The 13,463-nt window shown below is 49.8% G+C and overlaps 1 protein-coding gene across 1 annotated transcript in view; it reads left to right on the forward strand.

Moving 5' to 3' along the window:
• The first annotated feature begins 220 nt into the window (after window positions 1-220).
• The window catches only part of LOC122550349 (glycosylphosphatidylinositol anchor attachment 1 protein-like), a 14,332-nt gene continuing 1,089 nt past the window's right edge, over window positions 221-13,463 (forward strand). Inside the window, exons 1-5 of the mRNA XM_043691078.1 lie at window positions 221-332; window positions 3,622-3,762; window positions 4,160-4,339; window positions 11,360-11,471; window positions 13,139-13,316. Of these exons, the coding sequence (XP_043547013.1) occupies window positions 3,689-3,762; window positions 4,160-4,339; window positions 11,360-11,471; window positions 13,139-13,316 (544 nt within the window). The 5' untranslated portion in view covers window positions 221-332; window positions 3,622-3,688. The remainder of the gene's footprint in view (window positions 333-3,621; window positions 3,763-4,159; window positions 4,340-11,359; window positions 11,472-13,138; window positions 13,317-13,463) is intronic.

Below are 13,463 nucleotides of genomic sequence, written 5' to 3' on the forward strand. Positions count from 1 at the left end.
AGTCAAAATAAAACACTATCAGGCAGTGTTCTAAGTTACAAACCAGCCATCCATCCAACTGAACTAACGAACATTTAGCCCAATGTAAAGTTGTAATTGGCACAGACGTGAGTAACTGCAGGGGCTCTCTGCCGGCCACAGGTGGCGCTGATGGCAATCGATTGGACCCTGCTGCCTGGAGGGAAGCTCTTGCCGCTGTTTGTATCTTGTTGTCGTGGAGGCCGGAAATACGTGCGCGGCGGTATACTGTCCGGGTGGACCGGCTTCCGGTCTGAGGCGGGAGGTGTCAGTTCGAGGGGTGAAAGGAGCAGCCGCAGTTTCCCAGCTCGGGGGTGAGTGAGGGCTGAGGTTAAAGCCCACCTCTTCCCTACCCCACGGACGGCCAGGCCAGGCCCGGCCCGTGCTGGCCGAGGCGATGTCGTGGGAACCCGCGGTCTGACTGTGTCCCCATCAAACCGTTCCCGCCGCCGCCCACGAATGTTCGACTGTGAGGGGCATCACAGGGTGGCTGGCACCCCCTGACCCTACCTCTGCCCCTGGAGACCCGCAGGGAATTGTCAATATACCCCCATTGCCCTTGTGTGGGGTAAACGTTGAAAATAGGTGCAGGAGTGGGCCACTCGGCCCTTCGAGCCTGCTCTACCATTCGCTATGGTCACGCGATCTCAGTGTCCCATTCCCGCCCTCTCCCCAAACCTCTTCATCCCTTTAGCTGCAATGGCCACGTCCAGCCCCCTCTTGAATATATCTAGTGAACCAGCCCCATTATAAAATCATGAGGAGCATGGATAGGGGCGGCACAGTGGCACGGTGGTTAGCACCAGGATCCCGGGTTCAGTTCCAGCCTCGGGCGACTGACTGTGTTTAGTTTGCACACTCTCCCCGTGTCTGCGTGGGTTTCCTCCGGGTTCCTCCCACAGTCCAAAGATGTGCAGGTCAGGTGAATTGGCCACGCTAAATTGCCCGTAGTGTTAGGTGCATTAATCAGGGGGAATGGGTCTGGTGGGTTACTCTTCGGAGGGTCGGTGTGGACTTGTTTCCACACTGCAAGGAATCTAATCTAATCTTAAACACATTAGGCAAGGTCTTTTCCCTGGGGTGGTGGAGTCTAGAATTAGAGGGCATAAGGTGAGTGGGGAAAGGTTACATTTAAAAGGAATCTGGATGGGCACATGAAAAGGAGGGGTTCAGAGGGATGTGGGCCAAATGCTGGCAAATGGGACTAGGTCAGACTAGGTTAACTAGGTCTGGTTGGCATGGACAAGTTGGACCAAAGGTTCTGTTTCTGTGCTGTACATCTCTATGACTGTACGAAGAAATTCTTCCTCATTTCAGTCCGGAATGGCTTACCCCTTATTCTGAGACTGTGACCCTTTGTTCTGGACTTCCCCTAAACCAAGAACATGCTTCCTGCATTTAGTCTGTCCAGTCCCATCAGGATTTTATGTTTCTATGAGATTCCACCAACCAGTGGAATTCCAGTGAGTACATGTCCAGTCTTTCCTCATATGTCTGTCCTGCCGTCTCAGGAATCAGGAGAAAGTGAGGACTGCAGGTGCTGGAGATCAGAGCTGAAAAATTGTTGCTGGAAAAGCGCAGCAGGGCAGGCAGCATCCAAGGAGCAGAGAATCGACGTTTCGGGCATAAGCCCTACTTCAGGAATCAGTCTGGTCGACCTGTGCTGGATTCAGACAAATTTTTTACACAGGGTGGTTCGTGTGCGAAATGAACTTCCCAAGGAAGTGATAGATGTGGGTACAATTGCAATGTCTAAAAGACATTTGGATGAATACATGAATAGAAAAAGGATATTTGGAGGGATATGGGCTAGGAGCAGGCAGGTGGTGCTAGCTTAGTTTGGGATTATGTTTGGCATGGACTGATTGGACCAAAAGGTCTGTTTCCATGCTGTATGACTTGAGAAGACCAAAATTGCACATAACGCTTGAGGTGTGACCTCACTGGGGCCCTGTATAACTGCAGCAAGAGATTGCAACATAGGGTGCTGTTTGATATCCCCATTGCCCTGTGTGATGTATTACAGGACTCTACCTGATATCTCCATTGCCCTGACGCTGAATATTATTGGATGTTCTGGTTTGAGTCCTGGGAATCACTGACGATTTACTGAAGAGTATTAGCTGCTTGAGATAATTGTACACAGCTCTTTACAGGGCACATTGAAAATGTTGCTTTTCTGATTATACTCAAACTTGCCACATTGCTACAGCAGATACCAAATCTGTTCACAAAGCTGCTTACACTGGTCTCAGCAACAGTAGACTGAAGTTCCCACAGAGTTGCAGGCTGTTGTGTCTTTTACAGGTTTATCTGTGAGAAAGCTGTAATGATACAACACAATAGCATGCTTTGTGCCTACCCTTTGAAGCCCCATTAATGTTATATTCAGCTGTTCCCAGTTATTGTATGTACCTATGATATAGAGTCATTTACACCTCAGAAAGTGACCATTCAAGTCCCATGTTATCCCTTCACAGTGTTATCTAGTAAGTTCTCCCCTCTCCTCAATCCCTGTAGCTCTGCCAATTAATTTCATTTCAAATTCATTCAGCGTCTCCACTTTACCACCCTCGTGGGCAGAGATTTCCGGGTCGTTTCCACTCAGTGTGTAAAAAGAAAATTCTTCCTCTGCTCCCATTGTGTCTTGTCTAAATGGTGAAGCTATGTTCCCTTCAACCACTCAGGACAGCTTTTCTTCCTCTACCTTACTGAAACCTACAATAGTCTTGTAAGCTGATCAAAAATCTCCTTTGCTCGAAGAACAGCAGCCCCAACTTTTCAACTTCTCCACTCCAACCCACCAAAAATAAGCTCACTGATATCATTTTAGTTCTGTTCTTGGTATGTTGCTGGCAAGGCCAGAATTTATTTTGAATTATTGTTGAACTGAGTGCCCTGAGGACATTTAAGAGTTGGTCCTGCGTAAGTGCAGAAGTGTGGCATGCTGCCTCACAGCGCCAGGGACTTGGGTTCGATTCCAGCTTCAGGCGACTGTGTGGAGTTTGCACATTCTCCCTATGTCTGCGTGGGTTTCCTCCAGGTTCTCTGGTTTCCTTCCACAGTCCAAAGCTGTGGAGGTTAGGTGGATTGGTTAAGGGAAATGTGGGGATAGGGTGGAGGGCTGTCTCATTGCCTACTGAATGGATTCTATAATTTCTTTCCCTAAAGGACATTAGTAAACCAGATGGAATTTTAAGACAATCCACAATAGTTACGTGATTGCCATTGGCCTAGTGTATTATTGAATTCATGTTTCACCATCAGTCCCAATGGGATTCGAACCCAGATCATTTGCCTGGGGTTCTGGATTGGCATTACTACCTTCTCCCACCACCACTGCCTGCCCATCTACTCTGTGAATACAATCTAAAATATACACATTTCTAATCTCATGTCCATAGTGCAGTAGCTGAACAATCTATAACATGGAGTGGGAAATATCTGATATTAATAAATATTAATATCTGATATTTTAAACACTAATTACATGTACACCTCTTCATCCAAGACCACAGCCACAATGACATCACTGACCCATACCCTAAGGATCAAACCTTACCATGTTAATCATTGCCTTTCCTTCCTTTTGTTTGCTTTCAGAGTGGGGACATGTCAGTATAGCCACAGTGTGCCTCTTCCTCCAGTGTCACTGAGTCAAGTTGCAGAAATGGGTCTGCTCTCAGATCCAAACCGCCGGCAGGTGCTGACAAACCTGCTCACCAGGATGAACACGCCGCTGTGGTGAGTAGCAGTGTAATAGTGGGCTCGGGTAGGAAATAAACCTCAAAACTAGGAGCAGGAGGAGGCCTTTCAGCCCTATAAGCCTGCTGCACTATGCAATATAGTCATAGCTCAATCACCTGTTCCTGCCTTCTCTCCATACTCTTTAATCCCTTTACAAGTGAAGAAACATTTACTCTATCTAACCTCGTGCTGGGCCTGTCCTGGGAGTGTTTGAGGGGATAGTGTAGAAGGAGCTTTACTCTGTATGCTGTCCCTGTCTTGCAGGTGTTTGATGGGGTGGATGGTGATTTTGTTTATTTGCTGAAGTTGACTGCTCTTTTTGCTGATGAGGGGATGATCTGTTGGTTAATGACCAGCTATTTCTGATTCTCTCTGTGTTTTCTCCTTGCTGCAGCTTCATGTGCTACATCGCTGGGGTCTCTTGGTTCATGGGCCTGGCCTTTGAACCCTTTATCCTGCGAATGTACACATCGGAAAATGCCATGGGCTCCACCATGGTCGACGAGAACTTTGTCTATGGTGACAGGGCACTATCCTATGCCCGGGAATTCTCCGCCCATGGGAAAAAGGCCGGGTAAGAGAAGCTGGAGCCATTGTTTGTCGAGTGTGACCTGAGAAGGTGGGAGCTCATATTTCTGTTTATCCAGGAATGAGTTTGGACTGGCAGTGGGTATGACTGAACAGGGTGGGCTGGAATCAATGTTAATGAGGACCAAGGAACTAATAAAGCAAAGGAGAAGACGATGAGGGGGTAAACTAGCACAAAACATAAAAACAGACTGTAAAAGCTTCTGAAGGTATGCAACAAAGATTAGCAATGACTCGTCATTGGGGATCTGTCACAGGCAAAGTCAGGACGATGTATGATGGGAAATAGGGAAATGCAAGTGAATAATTGGGTAATGCCTGCTTTCACCAACAAATATACAAAAAGATTCCCAGAAATAAAGATCCAAGGGACTCATAAGAATGAAGGGACTAACCATAAGGAACAGGAGCAGAAGTGCACCATTTGGTCTGCGCTGCCAATCAATGAGGTCTTGGCTGATCTGATCATCCTCAGCTCCAGTCTCCTGCCTTTTCTCCATAACTCTTGATTCCTCCAGTGATTAAAATCCTGTCTCTCTCAGCCTTCAATGTACTGAATGACACAGCCTCAACGGCTCTCTGAGATGAAGAATTCCACAGATTCACAACCCCCCGCGAGAAGAAATATCTGCTCATCTCCGTCTGAAATGGGTGACCCCCTTACACTGAGGTGATGCCCCCTCGGGGGAACGGCCTCTCCACATCTCTCGCTGGCAAGTCCCCGAAGTTTCAATAAGATAACCTCTCAATCTTCTAAACTCCAACAAGTTACAGGCCCAACCTACTCCACCTCTCCTCATCAGGCAGTCCCTCCATAACCAGGGTCAGCCGAGTGAACCTTCTCTGGACTGCCCCCAGTGTCAATCTCCCTCTCCTGAGAAAAGGAGCCCCAAACTGCCCACGGTATTCCAGCTGTGCTCTGACTGGGGCCTTTCGTAGTTTTAGCAAAGCCTCCCAACTTTTCAAGTGCACTCCCTTTGGAAGAAAGGCCAACATCCCATTTGTCTTCTGTTTCCTCCCCGAAGAATTCTAATAAAACTGGAAAGATTATTATTAATAAAAGAGTAATGTTGGTAAAGTTAATGGAAGGTTAAAAATTGAAAATTGACAATTCCCCAGGTTCCCGTGATCTATCTTCCAGAGGTGTTCTTCTTTTGTTTAAGGGACATGGGCATCGCTGGCTGGCCAGCACTTTTCCCCCGTCCCTAGGCATAGAGTCATACAGCACGGAAACATGAGAGGGGAAAGATTTTAAAAAGACCTAAGAGGTAACTTTTCACGCAGAGGATGTTGCGTATATGGATTGAGCTGCCAGAGGAAGTGGTGGAGGCTGGTATAATGACAACATTTAAAAGGCATCTGAATGGGTACATAAGAAGAGTTTAGAGGAATATGGGCTTAGTGCTGGCAAATGTGCTAGATTAATTTAGGATATCTGGTCGGCATGGACAAGTGGCACCAAAGTGCCTGTTTCCATGCTGTATGAGTCTGACTCTGTAAAGGATGGAATTTCTCAACTCCCCAGCTATTCACTGACCCGAGGAGAAGACATTTCTTTCTACCTTAGTTTTAACAGAGTGACCTCTCATTGTGTAGCTGTGTCCACCAGTTTCAAATGCCCAACCAGTGAAAACATCACTGTGACCAGTGGTGTACTGCAGCTGTGACCGGTGGGGATACTGTAGCTGTGACCGGTGGGGATACTGTAGCTGTGACCGGTGGGGATACTGTAGCTGTGACCGGTGGGGATACTGTAGCTGTGACCGGTGGGATACTGTAGCTGTGGCCGGTGGGATACTGTAGCTGTGACCAGTGGGGATAATGTAGCTGTGACCGGTGGGGATACTGTAGCTGTGACCGGTGGGGATACTGTAGCTGTGACCGGTGGGGATACTGTAGCTGTGACCGGTGGGGATACTGTAGCTGTGACCGGTGGGGATACTGTAGCTGTGACCGGTGGGGATACTGTAGCTGTGACCGGTGGGGATACTGTAGCTGTGACCGGTGGGGATACTGTAGCTGTGACCGGTGGGGATACTGTAGCTGTGACCGGTGGGGATACTGTAGCTGTGACCGGTGGGGATACTGTAGCTGTGACCGGTGGGGATACTGTAGCTGTGACCGGTGGGGATACTGTAGCTGTGACCGGTGGGGATACTGTAGCTGTGACCGGTGGGGATACTGTAGCTGTGACCGGTGGGGATACTGTAGCTGTGACCGGTGGGGATACTGTAGCTGTGACCGGTGGGGATACTGTAGCTGTGACCGGTGGGGATACTGTAGCTGTGACCGGTGGGGATACTGTAGCTGTGACCGGTGGGGATACTGTAGCTGTGACCGGTGGGGATACTGTAGCTGTGACCGGTGGGGATACTGTAGCTGTGACCGGTGGGGATACTGTAGCTGTGACCGGTGGGGATACTGTAGCTGTGACCGGTGGGGATACTGTAGCTGTGACCGGTGGGGATACTGTAGCTGTGACCGGTGGGGATACTGTAGCTGTGACCGGTGGGGATACTGTAGCTGTGACCGGTGGGGATACTGTAGCTGTGACCGGTGGGGATACTGTAGCTGTGACCGGTGGGGATACTGTAGCTGTGACCGGTGGGGATACTGTAGCTGTGACCGGTGGGGATACTGTAGCTGTGACCGGTGGGGATACTGTAGCTGTGACCGGTGGGGATACTGTAGCTGTGACCGGTGGGGATACTGTAGCTGTGACCGGTGGGGATACTGTAGCTGTGACCGGTGGGGATACTGTAGCTGTGACCGGTGGGGATACTGTAGCTGTGACCGGTGGGGATACTGTAGCTGTGACCGGTGGGGATACTGTAGCTGTGACCGGTGGGGATACTGTAGCTGTGACCGGTGGGGATACTGTAGCTGTGACCGGTGGGGATACTGTAGCTGTGACCGGTGGGGATACTGTAGCTGTGACCGGTGGGGATACTGTAGCTGTGACCGGTGGGGATACTGTAGCTGTGACCGGTGGGGATACTGTAGCTGTGACCGGTGGGGATACTGTAGCTGTGACCGGTGGGGATACTGTAGCTGTGACCGGTGGGGATACTGTAGCTGTGACCGGTGGGGATACTGTAGCTGTGACCGGTGGGGATACTGTAGCTGTGACCGGTGGGGATACTGTAGCTGTGACCGGTGGGGATACTGTAGCTGTGACCGGTGGGGATACTGTAGCTGTGACCGGTGGGGATACTGTAGCTGTGACCGGTGGGGATACTGTAGCTGTGACCGGTGGGGATACTGTAGCTGTGACCGGTGGGGATACTGTAGCTGTGACCGGTGGGGATACTGTAGCTGTGACCGGTGGGGATACTGTAGCTGTGACCGGTGGGGATACTGTAGCTGTGACCGGTGGGGATACTGTAGCTGTGACCGGTGGGGATACTGTAGCTGTGACCGGTGGGGATACTGTAGCTGTGACCGGTGGGGATACTGTAGCTGTGACCGGTGGGGATACTGTAGCTGTGACCGGTGGGGATACTGTAGCTGTGACCGGTGGGGATACTGTAGCTGTGACCGGTGGGGATACTGTAGCTGTGACCGGTGGGGATACTGTAGCTGTGACCGGTGGGGATACTGTAGCTGTGACCGGTGGGGATACTGTAGCTGTGACCGGTGGGGATACTGTAGCTGTGACCGGTGGGGATACTGTAGCTGTGACCGGTGGGGATACTGTAGCTGTGACCGGTGGGGATACTGTAGCTGTGACCGGTGGGGATACTGTAGCTGTGACCGGTGGGGATACTGTAGCTGTGACCGGTGGGGATACTGTAGCTGTGACCGGTGGGGATACTGTAGCTGTGACCGGTGGGGATACTGTAGCTGTGACCGGTGGGGATACTGTAGCTGTGACCGGTGGGGATACTGTAGCTGTGACCGGTGGGGATACTGTAGCTGTGACCGGTGGGGATACTGTAGCTGTGACCGGTGGGGATACTGTAGCTGTGACCGGTGGGGATACTGTAGCTGTGACCGGTGGGGATACTGTAGCTGTGACCGGTGGGGATACTGTAGCTGTGACCGGTGGGGATACTGTAGCTGTGACCGGTGGGGATACTGTAGCTGTGACCGGTGGGGATACTGTAGCTGTGACCGGTGGGGATACTGTAGCTGTGACCGGTGGGGATACTGTAGCTGTGACCGGTGGGGATACTGTAGCTGTGACCGGTGGGGATACTGTAGCTGTGACCGGTGGGGATACTGTAGCTGTGACCGGTGGGGATACTGTAGCTGTGACCGGTGGGGATACTGTAGCTGTGACCGGTGGGGATACTGTAGCTGTGACCGGTGGGGATACTGTAGCTGTGACCGGTGGGGATACTGTAGCTGTGACCGGTGGGGATACTGTAGCTGTGACCGGTGGGGATACTGTAGCTGTGACCGGTGGGGATACTGTAGCTGTGACCGGTGGGGATACTGTAGCTGTGACCGGTGGGGATACTGTAGCTGTGACCGGTGGGGATACTGTAGCTGTGACCGGTGGGGATACTGTAGCTGTGACCGGTGGGGATACTGTAGCTGTGACCGGTGGGGATACTGTAGCTGTGACCGGTGGGGATACTGTAGCTGTGACCGGTGGGGATACTGTAGCTGTGACCGGTGGGGATACTGTAGCTGTGACCGGTGGGGATACTGTAGCTGTGACCGGTGGGGATACTGTAGCTGTGACCGGTGGGGATACTGTAGCTGTGACCGGTGGGGATACTGTAGCTGTGACCGGTGGGGATACTGTAGCTGTGGTGGGGGTACTGTAGCAATCAGTGCTTTGACCCAGCGTTTCATCATCTGTAACAACGACTGAGATGTGGAGACCAGTTGCAACATTTCCATATTTGGAGATGATACAAATCCTGGTGGGAATGAGAGTCACGAGAGGGCTGCAGAGAGGTCTTGGGGATTTCAACAGACTTAGTGAGTAGGCAAAAGTGAGGACTGCAGATGCTGGAGATCAGTGTCAAGATTACAGTGGTGCTGGAAAAGCGCAACAGGTTAGGCAGCATCCGAGGAGCAGGAAAATCCACATTTCGCGCCAAAGCCTGTCATCAGGAATGAGGCAGGGAGCTTCCAGGGTGGAGAGATAAATTTTTTTTTTTGGTTGGATTTGGAGCAGAGGGAGTGGAGGGCTGCGGGTTGTGAGAGTGAGAGGTTGGAATGGGGGAAGGACGTAGACAGTTTGAGGCGGTTAATGTCCCGGCGGCAGTTGGAAATGAAGAGGTCGAGGGCAGGTAATAGGCCAGCGCGGGGTGTCCAGGTGGATGGAGTGCGTTGGAGGTGGGCGAAGGGGTCCTCGGAAGGTGGGCGGGAGTCCTGATTGAAAAAGTAAGCTGAGAGGCGGAGGGAGTGGAAGACTGAGTGAGTAGCCAAGAAGAAGAGCGCATGGGAAATATCTGTGTAGTGAGAGATTATACACTTGGGTCAGAGGAACTGAGGAGCAGACTATTCCTTATGAAAGAATGGGAAGTGTTGATGTCCAAAGGAACCTGTCATTGAAGGCCAGAATGTAGGTGCAGCAAACAGCATAGATATTGCTCTGCTTGTGGATGTGCAGAGGGATCTGGAAGTCCATGTACATAGATCCCTGAAAGTTGCCACCCAGGTGGATAGTGCTGTTAAGAAGGCATACGGTGTTAGGTTTCATTGGTAGAGGGATTGAGGTCAGGAGCCGCAATATCATGCTGCAATTATACAAAACGCTGGTGCGCCCACACTTGGAATATTACGTACAGTTCTGGTTGCCATATTTCAGGAAGGATGTGCTAGCATTGGAAAAGGTGCAGAAGAGATTTACCAGGATGTTGCCTGGTCTGGAGGGAAGGTCTTATGAGGAAAGGCTGAGAGACTTGAACCTGTTCTCGTTGGAAAGAAGAAGGTGCAGAGGGGATTTGATAGGGACATACAAGATGACCAGAGGATTAGATAGGGTAGACAGTGAGAGTCTTTTTCCTAGGATGATGACATCAGCGTGTACGAGGGGGCATAACTGCAAATTGAGGGGTGATAGATTTAAGACAGATGTCAGAGGCAGGTTCTTTACACAGAGAGTGGTAAAAGCATGGAATGCCCTACCTGCCAATGTAGTCAACTCAGCCACATTAGGGAGATTTAAACAACCCTTAGATAAGCACATAGATGATTTTGGGATAGTGTAGGGGGACGAGCTGAGAATAGTTCACAGGTCAGCGCAACACCGAGGGCCGAAGGGCCTGTTCTGCACTGTATTGTTCTATTGCAAGACGATGAGAACAGGAGCAAACAAATCCTGCTTCACTTGTAGAGAACACCAGTGAGATTGTACTTGGAGTGCAGTGCTGTCTTAATTCCTCAGCCCAAGGTCATACTTGCTACAGGAACAGCAGATGTTCGGATTGATTTCCCAAGTGGACGACTGGGCCTACATTCTTCAAAAGCAGTGAAAGGCCCCCAAATTTACAACGTTCCCAAAGCAATAACAGTCGATTCAGAAAGAAAGTTTGCCCTGGCCGTGGGCTCAAGAAACAAGGGACAGTCTCGAAATAAAAGGCAAATCCATTGAAGGCCAGATGAGGAAGAACATCTTCTGTCAGGGTAAAGGTTTGGATTTCTCTACCCCAGAGAGCTGTGAAAGCTCACTCATTCAGTAAGGTCTGGACAGACTGATAGATTCCTAGTTGATTATGATATCAAGAGATCTGAGGCTAGGAGTAGAGTATCAAAGTCTAGAATTGCAGAATAGTCTGGAGGGGCTGAGTGGCCTATTCATACACTGCATGTTCCTCATGTGGTCTTGTGGATCTGAGGTTTGGGCGTCTGGTTTGCTGCTAGGTCAGGTATCTGAATAGTTTGGAAGTGGGATGGATGTCATTGGATGGGGGTTACTGGGGCGGAGGTGCAGAGTTGTCAGCTGGAACTGGAAAAGGTGACAGTGCATACGGAGAGTTTAGAGTTGAAAATAAGCTTTGAGCACAGTGGTGTCCTGTTCTAACTGCAAAACTTTCCTTCACTTCAGGGAGATGCCTGTGGAATGGCTTGTGAAGACCATGAGTGGCCTGGGGCTGGAGACCCATACCCAGACCTTCTCCCGAACTCTCCCCTTCCCCGATGAGATACGGGAGAGATATGTAAGTAACTGACCCTTGTAACATTAGGCAACTGGGTGAAAGCACAGTGATACAGTCTGGAGGCAATCTCAGCAATCAGTGCGCTTCTCCCTCCACACTACCTGCTTCCCTGGGTACTCTACTCTTACATCCTTCCCACCACTGTGGTGCCAAGTCAGGATAAGCAGATATCAAGAAGTTTACTGTATTATTCTGTCCAGTTATTATCGTTTTTTATTAATTTATTTACCTCAGTGTAAATATACTTGTTGTTCAATTGAATGGCCACACAAAATAAAGTTTATAAAGTCATTCACAGAAAGAGGGGGAGGGGAGAAATCATTTTAAATAGTGAGAAAGGGGCAGCACAGTAGCTCAGTGGTTACCACTGCTGCCTCACAGCGCCAGAGACCCAGGTTCGATTCCTTCCTCAGAGACTGAGTGGAGTTTGCACATTCTCCCCGAGTCTGCGTGGGCTTTCTCCAGGTGCTCCGGTTTCCTCCCACAATCCAAAGGTCAAGTGAATTGGCCATGCTAAATTGTCCATAGTGTTCAGGGGTGTGTAGGTTAGGTGCATTAGGCAGGGCTAAATGTAGAGTAACAGGGTAGGGCAATGGGTCTGGGTGGGTTACTCTCTGGAGGGTCAGTGTGGACTTGTTGGGCTGAAGGGCCTGTTTCCACACTGTAGGGATTCGATTCTATAAAATATCAACAGTTGATTTCGAGTCGATTTCTCCTGAAATACCTCAATGTCCAAGTATTCAGCAGAGGGTGTGAGTGTGAAGGCTGTCTGCTGTTAGTTTTATTTCAGGCAAAGTTGCATTATTATTTCAGTGATCTACGCTGTAAATAGGATATAACAGTGCAGTATACATCCCCTGCGTTATGGTTCTATTACTTGTGTGTTTTTACATTGTTTATGTGGACCTCTTGACGATCTGGAATATTTGACCATCCGGGTGTTGGATGGACAAAAATGTTGTTGTAATTTTGCTGAGAGAAGCTGCTGGTACAGCGAAAACCAACTGCTGGTTAAATTGTGCAGTCGTTTGATTCTCAAGTGGTCTTTTGAGAGAGACGTCAAAAATCACAATGGAAAGATTATTGGTCACACGTCAAAAAAAAAACAGTAGAAGGATGTTAATATAAACCATCTGATAGGAGAGAGAGAGAGAGAGAGTGTTACCCTTGAGGGAAGGAAGCTGCCATCCTTACCTGGTCTGACTGACATGTGACTCCTGACCCACACCAAAGTGGCTGACTCGTAACTTCCTTCTGGGATGGGGAGTAAATGCCGGCCCACCCTGTGATGCTCCCATCCCGTGAACGAACAGAAAGAAAAGGGAGACGAGAGAAAAAGAGAACAAGGAGAGAAGCGAGAGAGAAATTATATTTATACTGAGTTTCAGAAATACCATAAAGTACAGGGAATTAAAGTGTTTTGCTACAGATTTAATTATGAAATAATAGTTTAACAATTAAATCCATGTTGGATTTTTTTGTTTCGAAGGAGTAACATGTTTGAAGAGGTTGATGATAATAACTGTGGACAGTTTAAAGAGGCAGGTGTTTATGGCCTGTGCCACTGGGAGTGTCAGGAGAGTTAGTGATCCCAGGGATGATCCGCTGCTGTTTGTACCATACTCTGCCAGGAGTCACTTATTCCCACTTTCCTGTTGAAACCACAGATGGTGAAAGGGACCAACGTGTACGGAATTCTTCGGGCGTCGAGGGCAGCAAGTACAGAATCGATCGTGCTGAGCACTCCAGTAGGGATTGGACAGAACAGCCAGGCGGCTGGCCTGCTCCTGGCTCTGGCTTCATATTTCCGAGGTGAGGGGAGCGCCTCGCAGACACTGCCTGACAGCCCTGCCCCCCCCCCCCCCCCCCNNNGTCAATCCCTAACCCCCGCCCGACACTCCCCAGTGGGACAGTGTACAGGAGGCTTTACTTTTTATCTACGCCATGCTGTCCCTGTCCTGGGAGTGTTTAATGGGGACAGTGTAGAGGGAG

The sequence above is a fragment of the Chiloscyllium plagiosum genome, chromosome 5, assembly GCF_004010195.1.
Source record: "Chiloscyllium plagiosum isolate BGI_BamShark_2017 chromosome 5, ASM401019v2, whole genome shotgun sequence".
NCBI classification, from domain to species: domain Eukaryota; kingdom Metazoa; phylum Chordata; class Chondrichthyes; order Orectolobiformes; family Hemiscylliidae; genus Chiloscyllium; species Chiloscyllium plagiosum.